Genomic DNA, 24151 nt, shown 5'->3' with positions numbered 1-24151 from the left:
AAACTTTCTCTGTACTCTTGGTCTGCAAATGAAGGTCTCTTAAAACTTAAGACTTGGTTGTAGTAAAGGGAGAAATCCAAATTGGTTAACTGATGTGTATGCTTGAAGAAAACTGATTGGCTGTTGTTATATGTAGGTAAACCCCAGTGATAGGTACCATCTTATGCCTATAATTACACCAGCATACCCACAGCAGAACTCTACGTACAATGTGTCCGTTTCCACACGGATGGTCATGGTAGAGGAATTTAAACAAGGTAAGTATTATCTTATGCTCTCTATATAGATGTTTTCAGACAGATTTAAAGTAGTTTCATTGTGGGTATGCTTTGAAAGGGGGAGGTGGGTGGGTGTTAAAAAGCATATTGAGAGACTGTTTTGAGGGAGGTTGAACTTGGCCTGTTACACCTAACGTTGCTTAACACTGCAAACTTAGTGGATCCTTCTGCAGGTCTGTCCTTCACTCTTAGAAACTGAGGGTAATGAAAGAGGATGCCTTGTGCTCTGAAAATTAGAACTAATGGTATAATAACTTCATTTTAGTGGCTTAGATTGTGTCATGTTACATGAAGGATTAGCAATAGTTCCACTTGATGCCTGTTTCTAGGCCTAATATAAGTCAGTGGACTCTTGAAGATGAGTCCTCTGGATACATCCAAGTAATGAATAATTATAGCAGAAAAGGGAAGATGTTATCAAAGCATGAAGTAGATTTGATGCAGGGAGCAACTACCAGCTAGCTTTCTCAGACAGAACACTAACTTATTGACTCACCATTTCTTTGCCTTGTGAAATGCCTTGCACAAGAGGTGATTCAATACTGCAAGGGAAAGATCTGTTGTCTCTGAACTGAATAGTTAGTGTGGCATATGCAAAAAATGAAATGGAGCTGTGTTACACCACAGAGCAAAAATATGTGAAATAATTAGATCAATTAACATATGTTTCTACACAGATTGAGTTTTTTTAGTAATATGGTTTGTTTAACTAATGACTAATGAAAGGATGAATGAATTATAAATCTTGCTGGTAAATTGCTGTGAATTTGAAGGGAGGAAGTAATTCTTAGTAGATTTTGCTTAGTTAACAAACTGTCTTTACTCTGGATACTAGACTGTATTTAAAAAAAAAAGTTTAAATTCTTTTTTGTTTTTGTAATTTAGGTCTTGCTATCACAGATGAAATTTTGCTGAGTAAGGCAGAGTGGTCCAAACTTTTTGAAGCTCCAAACTTCTTTCAGAAGTACAAGTATGTATTTTATGGCATGGCAGAATATTTTAAGTTTATCAGTTGAACTACCTCATAATGCTCTGTAGCACAGGATCGTAAATATACATACATTAGATGTCCAAAAAGTGTTTTGTTAGGGTTTTTTTCTAGTGTGGGAGAGAGAATACACTACTGTCCTTTCTCTTGAAAAGTATATAAGGTACTTTTTCTGTATATAAGTACTTTTTCTCAGGTACTTTTTCTGTCTTAAACCTGTATTTCAGAAACCAGTTAGTCCCTGAGCAGATATTTAGAATGTCACAAGTTAACTCTAGAATTGGTATGCCACCTACCAATAACATTGAAGAAGTGTCATCTGGTTTGACTAATAGAAATGTTCTTTAGTCCTGTCAGTAAGCATTCTAAAAATGGGTCTTCCCAAGAAAAAAGTTGATAAAAGAACTTATTCAGAAGGTCAGTACTTAAATGAATAAGTACTTGAAACTGTATGTTTTCTTCTGACAATATAGTCAACAGTTTACTCTGATAATAAAAGATATTTTTGCAGTTGTGTTGACTAACTACCAGTTGTACTAGTTATTAATAGATTTTTTTCATTAAAGCTTAAGGCTCTTGGATGTTATATTAACTCACACCTAGCTTTTCTATTTTTGTAATGTCTCTGAGGGAAATATTGAAATTCTCACTTCACATTTTTAGGGTTTTTAGTAATATGCTTGTGGGGCAGAAGCTTGTTAAATGTATACATATACGGACTTGCTGAAAGTTGTATTTTTATAATAAATATGGATTATTAAAATATGGACTACATCTTCTTTGCCCTCAGTTGAAATTGGAGACCCATTTTTCTTGAATCAAGATCAAATATATTTTACACTTGTTTGTGTTGGGTGGTTGGTTGGTTTTGTACTAATCTAAACAAGATTGAAATATACAGTTCCCCCATTAAAAGAGACTGATGACCTTCATAATGTGTCTGTGTTTTGTTTCTATACCTTTTGCATGATAAAAGCTTTAAGACATTTGGATGGCTTTAATGTTGTTCCTTGGAACTTAAGATTGAAAGTATTAAAAAAACACTGTTAAATTATATTATTTTTGAAGTAAAAAAATGGGCTACAGACAAACTAGTTTCTGTTCGAGAGATTGCTAATAAGTTCCCTAGTACATTTTCTTTGTTTCTTTCAAAAGTAGAAAAAAATAGGAAGCTTTTATTGTCATTTGAAATAATCTCCATTTTAATACAGTTTTTTTTGTGTACTAGATTAAGCCATTTTACCAGGTGTTGCAATAAAATCTTCTCTCAACATTATATATCCAGGTTTTCTGTTTTGCACAAGATATTTTTGCTCTGATTTTTTTTTTTTAAGTATGGAATGGTATTATGGTGCCTGCTTTAATTTAATTTACCCAGGATTTTCTCTGTTTTCCCTTAGGTTAATTTTATAATTTTGGTTAGTAGGATTTACAAAGTTAATAATTGTATGCAGTCATCTGTATGCAGTAAAGTCAGATCTCTTGGTCAGTTCTCCATCTAAAAGATATTTTGAATTTTTTTCCCCTCTTCACACTCTTCTCCTGTTTAAATTGTAGATTGGCATGTTCTGCTGAAATTCATAGCATAATCTGCCACATTAGAGAACATCTGATCCTTGCTCTGAGACAAACATTTCTTTTAATCTCTGAAAGCATAGCTTCTAAATAGCTCTAAATCGCAATTAGTTGCTGAATATCTGTTGTTCATAAGCACTTTTGACTTTCTGTGTTTAAAATAAACCTCAGTGATGTGTGACTAAGGAAATCTGTAGGCTACTGCATACCTGAATAGTAGGAGCAGATTAGAAATTAGGAGAATGAGGAAATTACTTTTAGTTACTTACTTTTTTTCTTACTTTTTAAATGTCAGCAATTAGTTGGAGTTAGGGAGTTGCAACATGTATTATCTGCCCCTTGTGTAGATTTAAATTTTTAGAAGGGGAAGGCAATGACAAAGAACGTTTAGATAGGGTGTTGTACAGGGAAGGGACAAGAATTTCAAATGGATATGAGTTTGAAGTGTTGCATGAGAAATGAAATCCTTTTAGCTTAAGACCAAGAGAGCAGGGTATTGAGAGAAATAGTACTCACTTAATGAGCTCTAGCATATTCTTTCTATGTCATTAAGAGATAATTCTGCTAAATAAGTAGAATATAAATACACCTTTTTAAAAGGTGGTTTAAATTCTTGGCTTCATAAGACTGTAAAGTGCTGAATAAAAGTGTAATTCCTAGACAAGTAATAAAGAAAAATTGAAATTAACATGTTCAGGTGTTCTCAGTCCTTTTTTTTCTTTTTTTTCCTCCAGAAAGCAATATGACTCTAATTTGGGTATTTTTTTTAGAAATACTTACGTTAATGACATATTATAATTCCATACTATCTGCATTAGGTTATTTTTATGAAAATAATTATGAATGGAAGACTGAGAGAAAACATCCCAGGCCCCAAACAACAGCCCAAACTGATACACTTCAGAATAGTACCCAGAGTCTAAAAGTTACCATTGAGAAGCAGAGGCAGAAGCTTAAGCTAAGACAATTTTTTCTTTATAATGAAGTGATACATCTGAATTGTACATGTGCTTTGTGCTAAAACTATTAATGAGGCACTGATAAAAAATTTTGCCTTTGCAAAATTTAGCAGTGAGACCTTGGACTCTTAAAACTAAGGGTATCTTAATTTTTAACACAAATTATTTAATTTTATTCAAAATGGTAGTAGGAAATTTCTAGAGAACAATTCCCTCTCAGCACTAACAGCTGGTAGGTGAGTGAGGAGAAATTGGATATTTTTTCTTTTTCAGCAAACACTACCTGAGCAAAAATAGTTAATCATCACTTACTTTTTCATAAATAAGGCTTACGGTTCTTTCCTAGGTGGTTGCCTATTCAGACATGATTAAAAATATCAAAAAGCTTAAACATTGTCGTATCTACTGAATGAAACATTCTGCAAGTGTGCAGTGTGCATGTAGGAATCTTACTGAAAGTGTAGTGCTCCTTAGAATAAACCAATATTAATAATCAGTAGCTCCTCATACAGAATTAAAGGTCTCTTACCTTTTTCCATAACATTTTCTTGTGAAGCAGTTAATGCTGCTTTACAAAATGCAAAATGAATAGATTATTTTATCTCTACATTGTTTAGAACAGGGAAGAAACTTCTCCAAATTTCTCCCTTGCAGTTCTGTTGTTTCATTGACATCCTCTGACTGAAATCAGAGGATTGTAGCATGTAGCAAGATTTAGGCTCTTGCCACCTAAAGATAAGTAGAGAGACATGCATCTGTTAATTTGATTTGTTGATTTGGATTTGCTGTTGTGATTTGAAGGCCTGTGGCACCAGAGAGCTCTGTACCAACATAGTTTTTCAGTGTCATTGACCTTGCTTTCCTCTCTGTGAGCTATGCGCTAGGGACTGTTCTCTTGTGTTACTGCTGTTCTTCAAATCCTGCTTGAAGGTACCTACACATGCCATATCTGGATAGAGTAGTGCAGCACTGGATGACTTAGGATGTTAAAGACTTCCCAGCTAAGCTTCTGAAAAACCTGTCTGTAAGCATGTGAGATTGCCTCAGTGCCCTCATTAGGAACTCAAGCTAAAAGTACTCTTTTCCATTCTGCTGTCCTTGGATTTCTTTGTTTAAAATACTGTTCTTGTTTTGTGTACTGTCTCTTTGAAATCTGCTTACAGTGGGTACACACTGAATATCCTGGAAAATAATTGAGAGTTTAAGAATTATCATCAGAGGAAACATTCCTTATGAAGTTTCAGATAAGTGTCTTCAGAGAACTCCAAAATGCAGATACAAATCTTTTAAACCACATTTCATAGTGTTATTTTGCATTTTGAGCAAATGTGTATGTGCTAACCACTCTTCTCACTATTCAGAAATAATGTTGCAACTAAGACAGCTGACATGTAAAGGTAGTTGTGAACAACTTTTCTCTTGATTTGTAGTCAGTTAAATCCCTGATCTCTTCAGGTGTTGAAATATTTCAACTGGTGCTACATTCCTAACCTTTTATTAAGGTATTACAGTGGAATTGCAAAAAAATTCCTAAACTCCAAAATATTTTGAAGTCTGTTAGTCATACACTTGCGACATAGCCTCTTTTTCTACTTAACAAAGCTTAATTTAATGTAAGGTATATACTTAAGTGAATAATCTGTATTTTACAATGTAGAGTTTACTGCAAACTTTTAGTATTAAGGTTTGAATGTCTAGTTTTAGAAATATCTATAGTATAGCATATTGTCTTTATCTCCAAAGGCATTATATTGTACTTCTAGCAAGCGCACCGACAGAAAAACAGCGACTAGAATGGTGAGTAATCCTTGAGATCTAAAAAAAACCAAAACAAAACACCACCTCCACCCCCCCAAACCAAAAGCAGCACCTCCCTTCCCCCTCACGATCAACCTTGGACAGAGAGTATCTAGTGTATCAGGTGTCTTCTCAGTGAATGAAAGTGGAGCTCTAGTGTTTCAAAATTAAATGGATAAAGATTGTAGAGTTCTGGAAAAAAAAACCAGTAAAATTTAAAAACTGGGGAGTGAAGGCTGTTGCCTGAATTTTTCCTTAGCAGGAGTCTCAGGCTTACTTTACAAACGCCTTGTGCACTTCTTTTAATAAGCATTGTAAAGAGGTATGTTTTCAGTCACTTGAAATGCTGTTTCTCAAAATGAAAATTCCCCTTTCCCATGTTTCTGCTCTTTTATTAGTGAAATTTTAAGACTGGCAAGTATTGGGAATTTCTTCACCTCTAAAATTCATCATCTGAAGCCAGAAGAACATTGGATAAATATGTGGTGGCTCTTTCTAACTGCCTTTTACTGATGTGTAATGTCTTGTATTTAATTCCGTTTGTAAAATCAGGCTGCAGAGAGAGCTGCAGGGCATTCTTAAGCTTCCCTTGTCAGCTTTTGTAATGCCTTAACTGAAATTATTGATCTGAATTAATCTGACGTGCACCAATTCATTAGTAGTCTCAAGTATTAGTATAAGGAGAATATTGAGGATTTTATCCTGATACGTGATGTTAGATACTTCTATTATTTCCTGTTAATGAGATCTTGTTAATAAATGACATTTATACAGGGTGGGCTTGGTGGAATCAAAAATCCGTATTCTAGTTGGAAACCTGGAGAAGAATGAATTCATTACACTGGCTCATGTGAATCCACAGTCATTCCCAGCACCCAAGGAGAATCCTGACAAGTAAGCAAACCCATTTTCTTCATTTAGTATGGAGAAACTAACTTGACTAAAACACAATTTCATTAATAAATAAATGGACATTTTTATAGAATCTTAAAAGGATTCATTTTTAATGACAGCACCTAAAGGCAAACAAATGATGCTCAGCTCTTCTTAAGTAATATTTAAAACAGTTACTATTGAAATTAGGTACTCTTTAATTCTGTATAAGAATGTCTCTAAATCAGAAAATAAAGGTAAATGTATTTTTTGTTAATAACTGTATTAATTGCATAATTTCCTGCCAACCTGTATAAGTTACTGCTACTTAGTTGATGCTGTTTTAATTGTGAGGAAGTGTGGAGAATCTGGGAGAACATCAGGCACTGTAGAACAGAGCTCTTGAGTAACTAAGTTCATTTAATGTTATAAAATTTAGTAATTGGGATGAATGTCATTGAAATCATAATGGCTGTGGTTAGAATTTGTCAAGTTGTGGAAACAGCAAAGAGTATCAAGTGCTTCAGATTGTTGAGGATGTTAAATGTTTTTTGACTCCTTCCCCACTCAAAACAGCAATTGCGGGTGTGTGGGGGCTGAAAACTCTTGTAAGACTTTATTTCAAGACAGCGTTGTAATTAATTTGTTAGGAATTATATTTTTGTGTGAAGTGTGAGAATGGGGGAGCAATTTGTCTTCACTGGGATACGTGAAAAGCCTTGTTACCCTTGCACAGGGCCTTTTCCACACATGAACTGCTTTAAGTACAGTATGGGGATATGTTTTTTTAAGAGGTTCTAGAATTGTTACATGTGTGTTCCAAGTAAAATTGGACAGAAGCAGGCAGTACCTCCTCAGCACCAGTTTAGCGGGTGGATATAGCTACAACTGCTGAGCCTCCAATTAGCTCTTATTTCAGGGGACTTGATTCAGGAAATACTTCCAGCAAAGGTTGTCTTCCCAGTGTATACAAAGGACATTCTTTCACATTCCATGTGAAGGGGAGCTGTCAGAGGGAGGGTTTTAACTGGAACCTGCAGTTTGTGGTCAGTTACAGCTAAGAAATTTGAGCATTGAAGACACGTTCAGGTTGCAAAATGGAAGTTGCTTAACTGGATAATAGGTTCTAATTACTTTTAGTGCCTTTATAGTTGCTATGTCTAGTTGAGAGTTGGTTTTCTCATGCTAGGAGTATCTATATGGGAACAGAGTTGAATGGAGTAATCTATTGATAATCATAGTTCATTTGCTGGAGGTAGATGTGTAGTGTTTAATGATTTTTATATTTTGAGTGAAAAGGAAATATTGTTAGTCAACTTGGTTTTTGCCTTTCTGTGTAGTTTCCTATTGCTACTAGAGCTAGAAAGTACAATGTTGTCTATTGCAACAAATAACTTATTAAGCTATTTAATTCTGTCAGTATTACATGACTGTTTTGTATAAAATTTTCCAGGGAGGAATACCGTACAATGTGGGTGATTGGATTGGTGTTTAAGAAAACTGAAAACTCTGAAAATTTAAGTGTTGATCTTACCTACGACATTCAGTCTTTTACAGACACAGGTGAGTTTTGCTTTCTAGGTGTTCTGGTATTAATAAACTTTTTGAAGTTACTGACTTTGTTCAAAAGGTAGTCTTTATTCATAATGCTCATAGTAATAGTAGAATTGTATCTACACAGAGATTTTCAGCTGAGGAGGTAGGGGTTTTATTTCATGAAACACAATTTCAATGAGTTTCAATGTTCCTAAATCTAGTTAGGATTTAGACTAATCACTTTCAGTTTGTTCTCATTAAAAATGAGAAAAATTATACACATATCTTGCTGGTCTCACTAAAAGTGTGGCACACTATTTTGTAATCTTTATTAAACAGATGAATTAGTTATCATATGCAAGCTAGCACGCTTAACCTCAAAAATTTTGAGTATAATTTAAATATTTTTGCTGCTTAGTGAAACTAAATTTATCAGTGGATTAACAAAATACCTTTTATTCCCTGGTGTTTCATACTAGATAATTGATTCAATAATCTTTACTTTCATGTCTGACACTCAGTGGAAGAGAGTTTTTTGACTTTCTGATGTTTACTTTTTGATTCACAAAAATAACTTAGTACACACAGGCAGTTTTGTAAACAAAGAATTGGTAGCAGCTGCAGAGTGTGACACCAGAGTGTCAGGAACAGTAGTTTTGACAGATTTATCTAATAAATTTACAGGTTGTTGTTTTTTTTTTTTTTTTTTTTAAACAAGCAACTGTTGAGGCTCAAATATTCAGCGTTTACAGTGCTGAAGGCATAGGTTCAAGTGTTACCTAATGCAGCCATGGTCTCTGAATTTCTAAGACTCAGTTTGAGGAAGAAAGGGGATTGAACACCTTGGCCCCCATTGCACCTCACACCCATGAATGCAGTAAATACATAGGCATATTTATGAATCATGATAAGGTTTCAAAGTTGTTTATTGTCATATATAGCTGCAGAGGGGCATCTCTTTCTTGAGAGTTGCAATATGTATTGTAATTATTAGTGATGAAGGTGAGATTATAGCAACTATAGGAACATCATTCTAATTTTTGAGAATTTAGAGATGATACTTTGACTGCTGCTTTGAAAGAGTGAAGGAATTCAGAAGTTAGTTTCTCACATATTTCATTGTTTGTAAACAGATATTTCAGTAGTATACTGGTCAGAGATTTTTCATGTGAAAAGACTAAAACTTGCACTTGATGTGATTTCTTTGTACTATATTCCTGAAATTTGTCTAAATAGATGCATTTATAAGTGGAGTATCTTATTATTGAAGATACTCCACTTATAAATGATCTATTAGGATCATTTAATCAAGATCCTAACGAACTGTGATGCAGAGTTTTTGATTTGTGAATATGCTTCCAGAAGTAACAATCTAGTAAACTATTTATGTTTGTGTGTTGTGGGTTTTTTGGTAATCTGAAATTAGTGTGAGCCTGTCTTCATTGTTTGTAATTCAGCCTAAAGACTTCTTTGCCCTGTCTTTTGGAATAGATTCTAAAATTTTTTTGGTAAGACCTAATATCAGGAATATGGAATGCTTTAACAATGTCTGGTTTCATTGAGCATGCTTCTACTTTAGCTGTAACCAGTATAGTTTTTTACAGAGAGGCTTTATGAGCTTCTTCAATACCAAGAAGTAATGCAGTATTTGCTTTAATACTCAGTATTCATTGAGTTCTCTGTGTGCCTCTCTCTTAACACCTTTTTAATTACCTGTTCACAGCCTATTCAGTGAGATTCCTTAATGTTTGTAGAAGAGACAGTGAATCAGAGAGATGGCTCTTGAGTTTTTGTATTTAAGAGCTACAGAACCATTTTTTAATCATACATCTGCCCCAGCTTTAGTTCAATGTTGTGGAGACAGTCAGTGTGAAAGAACAAGCTTTTCATTTTTACCTGGCTTTACTTGAACCCAGCATGCTGGGTTCCAGCACAGTTCTTGTACTAGCACTTACCATGGTGACTTTCCAGAAGCAGGTGTTCTGAGGTGAAGAGAAATATCTTCTCATACTAGTCAAAAATAAAAGAAACAAATACCAACCAAACAAAACCACCAAAATGACCATACAAAATTAAAAAAAAACCAAAAAACAAACAACAAAAACCAGAGCAACAAAAAAGCTCAAGAAAACAGAAAAAATCTAAACATAAATTACTTCTGTATAAAAATTTAGTGATGTGTGCCAGAGTTGCCAGAGTAATTTTTATACGTTAGGTGGCAAATGAGCACTTAACTCCTGAATTAAAACCCACTTGGTGAAGGAGCTGCATAAATAAAATCACCTGCAAAGAAGATAATTGTATGTAAATGCTGTAATTCTTATGAGGAAATTTTATTTCCATCTTTAGTCCCTTTGAGATGAAGAGTTTGCTTCAGAGCTCTTAGAGTTAAAACTTGTTCAAAACACAGAGAACCGTGTGCTTGCAAGACATGTTTCTTGAAAACCAGGTCACCTGTTTCCAAACTAATGTTTGTGTTTGTACTATCAGTGCTGGCATGGTAGGCAGTTCCCTTTCTTCCTCCAGAACAAGGAAACATTATTCTTGTTCTTGAGGATAATAAGTGCTCTGAAATGAAAATTGTTTCTGCCTGGGCAAGTAAGTGGACTTTGCAAAATGCTTGAGTATGTCTCAATGTTATTCTAATTGTGTAGTTTATAGGCAAGCAATAAACAGCAAGATGTTTGAGATGGATATGAAGATTGCTGCAAGACATGTGAAGCGTAAGCAACTTCACCAACTGCTACCTAATCATGTGCTTCAGAAAAAGAAAAAGGTAAACTTCTCTAACATATGACAGCAATGAAAATGCCATTGCTCTTAAATTTTTGATTTTTTGGTTTACTGATTTAGGTTTACTTAGATTTTTAGGTTTACTAATCCAGGAATTAAAATCACATTTTGAGATCCTAATTTTACCTGCAAATGATCTCATTTGAGTGTAGCAGTATTACTAGATGCACTGAATATAATACTAGATTTCTCAGAGCATCAGCAATGTGAGTGGTGTCTTCTTGTCTGGCTGGATAGTTTACCTGTGGCCATATATGAGAATGATAATTTTTAATTAGTTTTTAATTAAGATGCTGTGTTGAATTGTTGTTTAATTTTAGTTGAGTCAGTAAGAAGGGGTGAAACTTTGAATTGAACAATTCAGTCTGTTTCACAATCCCTAGTGCTTTGTATTAGCTTAATCTGAGAGCAATACAGATTTGCTTGGATTTTTTAATAGCTAAACCACTGCTACATATTTTAAGTATAGCTGAATAACATGCTTTATTTCTATAGCTGTTTTATATTGAATGCTGTTTTAAGGACTAGGAAGTCTTTATTGACACCAAGTGTAGATCTGTTTCAGAGAACAATGTGAGTATTAAGTAATATATCACTTAAAGTAGTAGTACTATGTCAGGAAGGAGTTTTTCTTTTCCATGGACTAAGTTTAAATCCTCTTTAAATTCTTTTTGTGTACATCAGTTTGTTTTGATGTACATCACTTTAAAGTTAATGAAAGTATTTCTAAGTCCACCAAACCAAAGAAATTTGAAATAAAGCTGAAAATATAATCATTAAATACAGTAACAGTTTGTTTTTGAACGTGGTTGGTTCAGACAAATCTGCACCAGAGCTGTAAACATGAAAATCTCAATGATAGTAGTGAGAGTATAGTGGATTATTTACAGTAAAAGGATTTGAAAATTGTTGATTTAAGTTTGCATTTTTAAATAACTTGAATTTCTGTTGATTTTTAAACTTTTAATTAGACTAACAGAATTTTCCTTTGCCTTGTGGCTTGCAGCACTCGACAGAAGGGATCAGGTTGACAGCTCTGAATGACAGCAGCCTAGACTTGTCTATGGACAGTGATAACAGCACGTCTGTGCCTTCGCCTACCAGTGCTATGAAGACAAGTCCATTGAACAGTTCTGGAAGTTCTCAGGGGTAATGGAGCCTTTGAGACTTCTTGCTGCTTTGCCTTCCTGAATTACTTGTGTTAAACACATGGCAAATACTGCACACATGTGGTACCACGGTGGGAATGTTCCAAATTGGATGGAGATTGTAAACCCTGTTATTTCAGTTTGAGTACTGTAGCAAAATTTGGGGGATAGGGAGCATGGTGCTGGACTTGAGATGAGGAATTATAAAGTTGGGTAAAAATGCTTAGAAGAACATGATGATAGAAAAACTTGGGCCCTGCAGTAGGAGGCAGTGAGAAGTAGTGAGCAGGTAGTTGTGAGGGTGAGGAAGTATTTTGTGAGTTTTGGATCCAAGTGTAAGACAGTAGAAAGGTTTAGATTTTCTGTCTGGGAAATCAGTAGTGCTCCTGCTGTTACTGATGATACCTATGCAAATTAAGTATAGGAACATAATTTCCCACTAGTTTCAAATTGTACATATTAAAGTTTACTTAATACTAACTTTCTGTATTAAGTTTTTTCCTACCTTATCTTCGGTTTACTGCACTTAAGCGAGTGTACTCTCTTTTTTCAAGGGTCTCATGTTCATCTCTTTGATACACATAGAAGTTATCATCAATCTCCTACAGTTCAGCAGTATTGCACATCTGTTATAGGATGTGTGTAGGATGAAATACTTAGTCCTTTTGACAAGAGTTCTTTTAGTTATTCTTCCTTGGTGAATGGTTAACAGTAGTTGATACCACTATCTGTGCTATTGAAATAAATCTGTCTTACCTAGGATGTCACAAGTGAAGTGGAAATTGCCCTTGGCTGATTTTAGACACACACTGCTTCCCAATTGCTTGATGATGGAAAAGGGATCATTTTTGTGATTGGTCACTTGAAGCCCCAGGGCTTTGTTTTTGATTATTTTAGTCTGAAATTGTCATTTTAACAGTGTGTATAAATTAAAACCAAGCTTTTTATTCTGGTCCTTCTACAGTGGTTTCTTTTTCATCCTTCACTAAATAGTTGCTGTGTTTTCCCATGCTCATTGTTTGGGTGGACACTGCCTGACTTTTTGCTTGTCTTTTAAATGCAGCCTTTTTCTGGTCTCAAAACTGTCATTGAGTGATTTAAATTCAGTATTTGAGTATTTGAAATAGCTTCCATTGCTTTTGTTGGATAGTAGATTGCCAATGCTCACTTTTACCTTTTTACTGGCATAAGTTCTGCCCTGTAATGTAGGTAAAATACCAACTGTGGTTACTGGTCACACATATGATGTGATGAAAGATCATGTAACACCATAGCATTACTAATGTCTTCAGCATTTCATAATTTTTTCTCTTTTTAGCAGAAGCAGTCCTGCGCCAGCTGTAACAGCAGCATCTGTGACCAACACACAGGCTTCTGAAGTCACTGTGCCACAAATAAATTCCAGTGAAAGCTCAGGGGGTAAGGAAAATGGCGTAGCATATTGTTACTGTTGAATTTTTGGTAATGTTTATAAGGCAGTTTTTCTTCCAGCTTGAGTCTTCTAGTCTTTGTATAACACATGCTCTAATGTGTTCTTCATACACATAGTTCAATAATTTCTTAAGGATTCAGAAGAACACAGAGGGATATTTGCTGTTATATTTACTTCTTTTATTCTTAGAGATTTATATTTGCCATTTACAATAGCAGTTGTGTTCCAATGACCTAATGTAGGTCTGTAGTTTGGTTAGCTAAATGAGGAAAACATTATCTAAAGCTGGAAGAACAATTTTTTATGTTTATTTTTAATTCATTTTGTAGTTAAACTCAAGGTGGTTCTGTACTGTTTGTATGTAGTCTGTCCTCCCATGTTCCCGCTCCTTGTGCTTCATGAAATTGATTCTAGGAATGCAGAAGACTCAGATGTAAGCAGAAACACATGTTCCTTACTGATGTCTGTTCAGATATGTCCCACTGTATGTGCTGACTTTATCCTTCGTCTTCTGCAAGAAAAAGTACACTTTACTTAAAAATAATTAAAAAATTTCATTCTTACGTCAAAGAATAAAAGCATCTGGTGAAAATACTTCCTTAGAATCAGCTACTCTTCTTTTTTGATGGAGCTTTAGTGTACAAGGAGCAAGTCAGAAATAGATGGAAAAGGGGAGTGACTGGTTAGTCTTTCAAAATGAAATCTCTCATTCACTCTTGACGTGTGGCATGGTTTAGTCTTACTTCTCTCTGATTTTTATCGTGTCACAGGTGCATCAATGTGAGTAAGTTTGTCCATGAGCACTAAATGGAGCTTAAATGGCGTGACTGGTTTTTGGATTTGGAAGCATATCAGAAGTTGTTCATTCTTATATTTTGGTTAATCAAAATGTTAATCACCTGATAGTTGTTAATGAAAAATTTCCTCAATGTATTTTTTCTCATCCTGGAGCATCTCCCTATGTGCGCTTATTGGTTTGAGGTAGGCAATTGATGAGATAGAGCTTTGTCATATGGAGCATTTTTCAAAAGGATGTATATAATATCAATTCTTTATTTGATGCTCTGTGATGACTTCATATTTGTCACTGGATAAGCTAAGCCTGAGAAATGATAAGCTTAATTTTTGAGTGAAAAAGGGAGTATCAGATTGCTCTTGGATTTGATTTAATGCAGTCTTGGCAATGCATATATATAGCTGAGTACAGAAGCAGTAGAATTTCCTTAGGTACACAAATACTACAGCTGTATTATACAGAGCTCTGTCTGGGCTCATATAGCCTGCCGTAAGCAGGGTTAATTAGGCTAAGCAGAGTGTCATTGCCATGGCTACCCTATGTCTGGTACAGGAATTCTTTCAGAATCATGTGTTAAGGGCTTGGAATGGACCTAAAAGATGATCTAACCCCAACCCCTCCTGCAATGGGCAGGGACACTTCCCACTAGACCAGTTTGTTCAAGGCCTAAACTGACCTGGCTTTGAGCACTGCCAGGGTCAGGGCATCCAAAACCTCCTTGGACAAGCTAACCTGTTCCAGTGTCTCAGTACCTCACACTAAAGAATTTCTTCCAAGACCTAACCCAGATTTCCCTTCTTTCAGTTTGTGCCCACTGCTCTTTGTCCTGTCAGTACAGTTCCTGACAAAGAACCCCTCTTCGGCTTTGCTGTAGGCCCCTTCTGGTGCTGGAAGGTTGCTGTGAGAATTTTCCATGCAGCCTTCTTTTCTTCAGGCTGACCAGCCCCAATTTTCTCAGCCTGTCTTTGGAGGGGAGGTGCTCCAGTCCTCTTACCAACTTCATGGCCTCCTCTGGGCTTGCTCCAACAGTTCCATGTCCTTCTTATGTTGGGGACACCAGAACTGTACACAGCACTCCAGGTGGGGTCTCACAAGAGCAGGGTAGAAGGGAAAAGTCCCCTCCCTGGACCTGCTGCCCACACTCCTTTGGCTGCAACCCAGGGCACGTTTGGCTTTCTGGGCTGTGAGTACATTTGCTAGATCATGTTGAGTTTTTCATCAACCATTGCCCCCAGGTCTTTGTCCTCAGGGCTGCTCTCAGTCACTTCTCTGCCCAGCCTGTGGGTGTGCCTGGGTTTGCCACAACCCAGCCACAGGACCTTGCACTCGCTCTATTGAACTTCAAGAGGTTTGAGTTGACCCACCTGTCCAGCCTGTCCAGGTCCCTCTGAATGGCATCCTGTCCCTCCAGTTTGTCAGTTGCACCACACAGCCTGGTGTCACCAGTGAACTTGCTGAGGGTGCACTCAAGCTCAAGAATGAGCTTGAAACTAAACTGTGCATTGTATGCACACTTGCTTTTCCAAACATGATGCTACACCATTAACTGTACCACTTCCTTGATGCCTGCTTGATGTCAGGGGTTTTGATTAGAGACCAAAAATACCAGTGATTGAGCTGAAATGATTGTGTCGATTCCTCTTGTTCAAGGTCTTTAAATTATTTGTCCATAGGTACTTCAAATGAAAGCATTCCTCAAACTGCCACACAACCAGCCATTTCTCCACCACCAAAGCCTACCATCTCTAGAATTGTTCCCTCAGCGTATCTATTAAATCCATCACCAAGAAGTTCAGGAAATGTTGCAACAAAAATGCCTAGCCCTGTCGCAGCAGTGAAAAGGACATCTTCTCCCCATAAAGAAGAGTCTCCTAAGAAAATTAAAATGGAAGAGGTATTTGAGATTTTGAGATCATACCATAGCAATGTTCAAAACTTTGAATATTCATTTTGCCCAGAGTGCTGATTCGCGTATTCCAAGTTTCAGATATTTCCTACTCTGACTGCATTGGTGCTTGATGTTTTCAGCTTGCCAAGGTGTTAGTATTTTTATTTTGTTGATTTTCATGATGGGACACATGTACTGCATTAGCACAAGTGCTTAGAATCTAGATTCTTATCTTAAAAATAATTATTTTGGTAAGCCTATAATATGCTAAGTCTTCCAACTAATTCTGTCCTTTTAAACACTTTGACCTTATTTTCTTGTTGATTTATTTAAAAATATGATTTTATGATTTGTAATATTTTCTGTGTTTGCTTTTCAGCAGGATGAAATAAGTGAAGATACTAGCTGTATAGATTTGAATGAACATGAAAAAATGGAAACTAAGGTATATATCCCTAGACTGTATAATTTTGTATATATTGTTTGGGAAAATTACTGTGTTTCTCTCTAGGAATGACTAAAAGTGTGTCTATATCTAGACTGTCCAGTAAAGATATCAAAAGTATATCTTACTGTTTTAATGTTTGTCAGTATTGATGAAGTCCATTGCCTGCTGCCATGATAAGTTGAGCCCAAATCCATATTCTCATAGGACTGTCATTTCTTTGCTGGCCATTCATGTGGGATTAAGCATGGTAAAAACATTAGTCATGATATTTATATTTCAGTTTGTTGAATTAGGTTAAGTATGTGTCAATATGCCATGTTTTTCCTGCATCCCAAATCTGATGTATGTTAATTAGTGGAAGAACAGTTGTCCTAAGTATTCTATTTGGACTTTACATGTTGGGCTGAGCATCCTAAAGCCAGCCACCTTGTTCACTTTTTAGATAGACATTTCATGTGATAGTAAGTAAATCTTCTGTGCAAGTGAAATTATTGTTTGAAGTTACAGCATACTGTTTGGGGACTTAGGACATTGTGCCTCTCCAGTATCTTGTAGTTAGCAGACAATTTTTCTGCCTTAGTGGTGAACAGAAAGGGTGACAGACTCTTTTTAGCCTTATTATAGCAGCTCTCCAGTTGGGATTTTGCAGATTTTATGGGGCACATTCTGTTGTCTCTGGAATACTCTGGAAGTTATGCTTATGCTTAAAGTTAAATGTAAGTTCTTTGGTTTATAGTTTCAATGGCCATAAGCAAGGAGTTGTATCTTGTTAGGCAGTCACCTTGCAATGTCTCTGAACTTAAGATAGGTGAAGGTAGAAATACATGTAAGCACTTAATCCTCACTTCAAAAATAGATCCACTGGATATAGATAATTATAAAAGACATAGATAAGCCTGTTCGTTTTTATTGGCAGTCTCCTCTAAGTCTTTTTCCTTAATATTTATGGCAGGAAATGGTGGAATTAAATTGCCTAAATTATCGTAAGCACAGGTTTTCATCTGTTGGAATGCATTTCTTTTTTTAGGGTGTATTAATGGTACAATTTGAGCTAGCAGACTGTTTTTATTAAAATGAGAATGTGCCGTTGTCCTGCTTTAGTCCTGTAGTCCCACTGTTTTACCTGCAAATCAGTCTCTGACACTCACCTATTCATTCAGAAAGCTGATTCAACCCATTAAAGCAGCAGGAAAACTTTACTGGCAGAATGGCAAATGCTGTGGAAAAGCTGTTGAATTTTTAAACAAATTCTGTAGCTTTTCACATGATCTTCCTTGATAATACACTTTTTGTCTTTAGTGAGTTGAATGACATGTAATGTTTTGCCATAGGAGTCTGTATAAAAAATGTTAATTGGTTAAACAAGTGACAGCTGATAAGTTATATAGCTTGTGTTGATGTCAAATCCCTAATAAGTGAAACATTCTCCAGTGTGGTGATTCCTTCCTAAAAGGAAGAGTGTCAATGCAGCAAGCATCAATGCTTGCATTTTTCTTTTGCTGTATATGCACAATGTAAATAATTCTGGAGTGCTGGGTGTTCTATATAAGTAGCTCATTGGAAGTGGTGTAACTGTGGTGATGCTTTTGTTTTTTTTTTTTTCAGGAGCAAATTGAGACAGAAGTGAATGTTAATTCTCAAACAGAAACTCTGCAGACAACTTCTCTGCAAGCTCCTCAGGTACTGTTTTTAAAAGCAATACTGCCATGCAATGTATTTATGTGCTAATCTGTGGTGAAAGAATTGAAACTGAAACAAGTCCAGATGTTAAAAATAAATGTATAATTTTAAATATAAATCCATTTTATGGTAAGCTACTTGTTGTTACTGTCACAATTTTTGTGGTTTAGATGATCATTGATCTTATTGAATGTGCATTGTAGCTAAACATGTATGGCTTGCCATACTAACTGACCGAAGCTGGATTCACTCTTCTGAATTATGTCTTCAGTAAGGGGCTCAGTTTATTCCTTTGTGCTTTGCACATCCCAGAATAATCCTTTCTAACAAGGAAACAAATGATTTAAGTAGCTGCTGCTCAAAGATAATCCTGGTAGAGTTTGAGGATGTTTGAAATGTGACTTCAGATTCTAATATTTGGTACAAGAGACAAGTGTCTCTTACTTACAGTGTAAGTTTGTCACTGCTTAGCCAGCTGATGTTAGCAGTGTAAACACTGTTTTGAGAACAGTAAGAGTTCTCTACCATTCACTTAAGTTTTTGTTTCTAGTATTGTAACAACTTTCAGAGAGCACTTTCGTTTCTTACTAGCATTTTTAAACTTCTCTTAGTGCTCTGCTGATTAAAGTATCCCTGTCAAGCACTTTATGCACATTTGAATTATGAAAGTATGTGTAGTGAATGTGTTGGTTGACAGTAGAGATTGTTGCAATAGTAATAATGGTATTTCTTACTGGACATTTTGAACTGTATGAGCAGTACTGAATAAAGATAGCAAATTGTTGGCAAAAACTGTAGACGCTACATGGACTTCCTAAACTGCTTCGGGGAAGTTTTTAGATCATTTAGTAAGTACACCAATTTTATTTTGTCTGTTGTTGTGGGGGATTATATAAAGCTTTGTAGCTTTTTTACAGATTGTGATTGTTACTTTATCAAAAGTAATCTGGAAACTACAAAGGATGGTGAGCCTCCTCTGTCATTTTTTAGTGCTCTTGTCGGCTTTGTTTAAAACAATGCCCGTGTTGCAGAAAATAGAAACATGTCAAACTGCAGATCAGTACCAACCAGGGGGTTACTTGGGGCAGGGGTGATGCAAAGCCCAGAGCTATTTTGTCCTAGGTCCCTGCTACTTTGTGCACTAACACATCAGTCAATGTTAACTTGACTGATTTATTTTTAATAAAGCAGCAATTAAGAGCAGTCATTTTAATGCAGTTTTCCCTATGTATCAAAGGTATCTTATATAAATTTTGAACATTTATAATGTAAGAAAACATTTTATGATAAATTATGTGAAGTGTTGCATAATAACTGGGTTATGGGGGATGGCAAATAATGTGCCACAGTGGAAGTGAAAATACTTTAAAAAAAAACCCACCCCAAATTTAGAGGCCTGTACAGCAAGTGAGAAATTAATGAACCTCATTGAATTTTGGGTGTGTTTCTGTCTTTTCCTTTTGTTTTAGATACAATTTTTCTGAGTGGCATTGAAGTCTTTTAAGTGAGGAAAAATTGTTGAGGTTATCGTCAAGGTGGAATTCTTAACACATTCATACAGTACCTTTTTAGCATAACTTTTCTTCATGTAAATCTAAACCAATATGAAAAATTGGAAATTTGACTGTAGAGTTTTTTAACAGTCTTGAATGTATGAAGACACACATTTTGGAATGGGAACTGTTTTTCATCACTTGTCTGTAAGGAGAGAGACTTAACACTGAATTGTTAAGAGATGTTTTTAAATACTAAACATGTAGATTAGATAGTTCATGTTACTGGTCAAGCATCCTTATTATATGGATGTTTTACTATAATACAGGTTATTAGTAGGCCCAGCTTTATCTGCAGCACTAGCTAATTTCTTTCAGTTCTCAAAAAAAAGCACACAAAGATTCTTGTAGAAATTTTCCTTATTAAAGACTCTGTAGGCAAAGACCTCCTTCTTTCTTTGTAATCTGTAATTATCTTCATATATTCCTAAAAAGCCTTCTAAAGCTGTTTGTTTTGAAAGTTAATGCCAATTACTACAATATTTTTCTTTTTGTATTTACAAAGTTAAAATACAACCAAACTTCTTTTCTTTTCAGAAAACACCCAGTACAGACCTTTCAGATATCCCTGCTCTTCCTGCAAATCCTATTCCTGTTATCAAGAATTCAATAAAATTGAGATTGAACCGGTAAAAACCACCTCAGGGGTCCATAAACAGTATCTGCCAACTCAACCTGTTGTCTTCTAATGCTAGAAAAAAAAGGAGAACGGAGGGTGCAAGACTAGAACATAATTGCAAATGGATTTAGGTATATGTTGTGCACTTCCCTTTCTGGACTAAAGTCGCCGCTTGATTGGAAGTCCAGGTTAGTATGTGAAGCCAGGAGTACAAGTAATGTGTTAGCAACAGTTACATTAAATATTTCGAAGGATTACTGCCTTTAAAAACATGAACACTATTTGTAGCCATATTTGACATTCTGATTGAATTTGTTTGATGCATTGTTTCAAAATTGAGATAAAACTGGCATAAGAATCCCTTAAATGCACTTTTATGTACTTTTTTTTATTGGAGTATGACTAATTTTAGATCTTTAGCTGATAAAATTTCCTTTTATTGAAGAGTCTCTTCAATAGTAGTAATTTGCAAATTGGATGACATTCTGTGATATACTATACATTGAAAACAAAGTGTATAGTATATTTTGTTCAACTGCCATCAAGCAGCAGTAAGTCTTTAAAATGTAATGTCAAATCTTGGGGTCATAAGATGTAAGTTGAGGAAGTAATTGGGAAGTTTTGGTATTAGTGGGACATGATTAAGGTGTGGTCTACTTTTATTTATAGGATTCTTTTAAGGTGCATACAGATCAGCAATCAAACAGTAAATAAACTTTCTTTTGAGCTAACTGAACTCCTTATTCCTTTTTTATCCATTTATTTCTTGGGAAAATATTTTGCATTTACTGTTGGGGTTTTCTTTTTCAAATTATTTTTTCCGCTTGTATGCACCATATAGAACAATAGTTATTTATACAAAATAAAAACAAGCCATGTACTCATTTGGGTTCCCCCCTGCCCCTTACCTAGTTGTAATACCTTGTGGGCCTCTAGGCACAAATTCAGAATTTGTCCCATGACTAAACTCTTTAGGTAAATATTGCGTGCCTGTGAAATACACCACCTGTCTTGATGGCCTTTGAATCACTAAATATGATTTTTGTACACTCCATAAAGGTCCTGTATACATTAAAAAGATTAAAATTTTAAATAAAGGCAAACGATTTTTCCCTAAGAATTTTAACCTTTTTATTTTTAGATAGTTAATCACAAGTAGTTTTACATACTGAACAACACCAAATTTTTAAAAATCATATTTCTAGTAAGCACTTGACATCTAGTAAGCTCTCTTACTCCTATTTTTGTTCTTGTAGTCCTATCACAAAAGTAACAGCTTTTTCTTTTGAAAGAACTGAAGCTCTCATGGCAAAGAACAGTATTTGAGGAACATGAGGGATACCAACAGTAATACCAGATGTAGATAACAAACTTCATGTTACTATTACTTAAGTCTGAAATATGTGGGATGTCAAATCATACTTCCCATACTTTGATTAGCATGTTTTATGAACTCCCTTCTCCCATTGTGCTCCATCCTATTACACATGCATCTTTCATGTTACAAGTTAAATTACTTACACTCTTCCCCTTATCCTTCTAAATTAATTCTCCAAAGTCAGAGTGTAGCTTATCTTTTACTTAGGCTGTGCAGTAACTGAAGGGTTTTTTTTTTTGCCATTTGTCTAAGATGTCTAGTATACAATATTTCTCTTTTCCTTGCCCTGTGCAGCCTGCTGTCGTCCACCCCCCAAAGAAGGTTATATCTTAACAGTTGAAGTGTACAAGCTGTCTGTGTATTTTGTGTAGCTATGGAGTTTAGATCGAAATTGCCAGGCACAAATTTAGTCTTGTCATTTTGTTTACACATCGGAAAATCTTTTTCATTTTATTAAACGTTTCATGTAACTGCACCCAAGTTTTGCCAAGCTGGAAACTTGGAACCTTTCTGTATAGTGACTTTTTAATTCTAGTTTTCATAACCTGGAGATCAGACTGTTGCTTTCGCATGATGTACGTAGTGTCTCATGACTGGAGTTTGCTTTGTTTTATAGTATCTGTACTCCTTGTATTTTTCAAGAGCTATTTTGTAAACAGATGATGTATTTCTCCATTGAAAACACAATAAAAAACAGCACAATCCCATGGTTGTCTAATTTTTCTGACTGTACTAAATTGGTTTTACTTTTCTTAGTTCTTACTTAGCTCTTAAATTTTCTGCTAAGGCAGAATATGGTACAGCCTAAAGGAAATAGAGTAGATAATGCTTATTTAGAGAGCATTCATTTATGTGTGCTATAGCAAGTGGAAATAACACTCAGAAGATATTGGATTCTAGCTATTAAAGGGAAAGTTTGTGAATTGTGCAGTGTTTTGGTGGGGGCAGAGTCAACAAAAACACACAAAATATTTAAGGGCATCCATTCCATCTCTTCATCCTAAATTCTTAAAAGTGGACAAAACTAGAAGAAACGTGCCTAAACAATTTGGGGGTACACTATTTTCGACAATTGTTTGAGCTTCATTTTCTAAAAACATTGGCTGTAAGAGTTTTGGCACCTCAGGCCTTTCTTGCAAGTGCCTATTCCTTATGTCAGCAGATGGCACTATTTCTCTTCTTCTTAAGTAGTTTAAGCATGTCCTGAAATAAAAGTAAAAATTGCAGGTAGCTGTGCATCACTTGATTGATCTTTGTATCAGCATGAGCCCAATCCTCCAAATGCTTGATGTGAGTAACTTTAATAAGTAGTCTACTTTTGACTAAAATTTCTTTAACTGCTAAAACCACTGATGATTATGGTCTTCATATTATAATTGCCCTGCCTGAAACAATAAACCTTTCTGTTGTATATATTTTTCACAGCATGAAATTGTCTTGTTTAAAACAGATTAATCATTTTTATATCCTGCCCACCACATCTCCCTTTCATCACAGCTGATGATGTTATTTATGGCTTTAATTCATCTTTTATTTTCTCTGACCAATAAAAATCTGCTAGTAAATACACAAATTTCCGTTCAATGTTTTTTAGGCTACTGGCAATAGGTTTCAATAGCTTGTTTTTCTGAGTTGCCCATCATCAACCTCCTGAATTAAGTTCACTGACTCATAAGGATCTGCAAACAAGAAGCTGAAAATTACTGTTGTAGCCAAAATAATTAACATTAATAAGCCATGGTTTAACAGATGGCTTTAGACATACTGATTGGAATCAGACATTTGAGTTGATGAGTTCTAGCTAAAGTTGTGCTTCCTTGTAGATAGTATGTGTGCATGCCACTTCTTATTAAATGCACTGAGTGCTTTTCTTAGCTTTGGGGGGGATTTCTTTGTTTTGGGTTTTTCTTAAACGGCAATTTTTTTAAACTTGTAGCTACAAGTATATGGTAACTGAGTAGTAACGAATATCAATTGTTAGTAAATATACCTTAATAGGAGAATTAATTTTGTCAACAGTAAAAGATGAAACAGTTCTTCAGCATCTAAAATAACCAGAAGTAATTCAGCATAGCAAGAACATACAGTATTGACTCTGAACCAGAACGTATGCTTAAATGCACTAAAAACTACTGTGATAGTTACTGAGGATGCAGAATATATTTATCTTCATAAAATATATTATTTAGAAGTTGTGTGTATTTCCAGAAAAGGTATTTTGCATGTTGTAGTGATGCTGGCATCATTTATGAAAATACTAGTCAAGTACTTTTGCTATGGTTAATCTCTCTGGCTGAATCATTTTGGCTGAACAATACTTACCAGATTTCATCACTTGTTATTCAGGTTGTGATGGTACAGTCAGAAATGCGCATGTATTAGCTGAATATTTAGTGGGTTCACTTTTTTT

At 35.3% G+C, this 24151-nt stretch overlaps 1 protein-coding gene across 6 annotated transcripts in view; it reads left to right on the top strand.

The window, feature by feature from the left end:
• Positions 1–22448, top strand: part of PAPOLA (poly(A) polymerase alpha) — a 43420-nt gene extending 20972 nt beyond the window's left edge. For 3 of the 6 annotated variants that reach the window (XM_064423441.1, XM_064423442.1, XM_064423447.1), the window contains exons 11-22: positions 137–257; positions 1164–1248; positions 5544–5597; positions 6372–6491; positions 7924–8033; positions 10661–10782; positions 11806–11948; positions 13266–13366; positions 15849–16069; positions 16443–16508; positions 18117–18191; positions 20282–22448. In XM_064423441.1, coding sequence (XP_064279511.1) covers positions 137–257; positions 1164–1248; positions 5544–5597; positions 6372–6491; positions 7924–8033; positions 10661–10782; positions 11806–11948; positions 13266–13366; positions 15849–16069; positions 16443–16508; positions 18117–18191; positions 20282–20377 — 1314 coding nt within the window. In that variant the 3' untranslated portion in view covers positions 20378–22448. The remainder of the gene's footprint in view (positions 1–136; positions 258–1163; positions 1249–5543; positions 5598–6371; positions 6492–7923; positions 8034–10660; positions 10783–11805; positions 11949–13265; positions 13367–15848; positions 16070–16442; positions 16509–18116; positions 18192–20281) is intronic. The other 3 variants (XM_064423444.1, XM_064423445.1, XM_064423443.1) reach the window with 3 other exon arrangements.
• Positions 22449–24151: the final 1703 nt, after the last annotated feature.

The sequence above is a fragment of the Passer domesticus genome, chromosome 6 (genome assembly GCF_036417665.1).
Source record: "Passer domesticus isolate bPasDom1 chromosome 6, bPasDom1.hap1, whole genome shotgun sequence".
Taxonomy (NCBI): domain Eukaryota; kingdom Metazoa; phylum Chordata; class Aves; order Passeriformes; family Passeridae; genus Passer; species Passer domesticus.
Note: the sequence above shows the minus strand (reverse complement) of the source record. Positions and strands in the feature narration are given on the sequence as shown.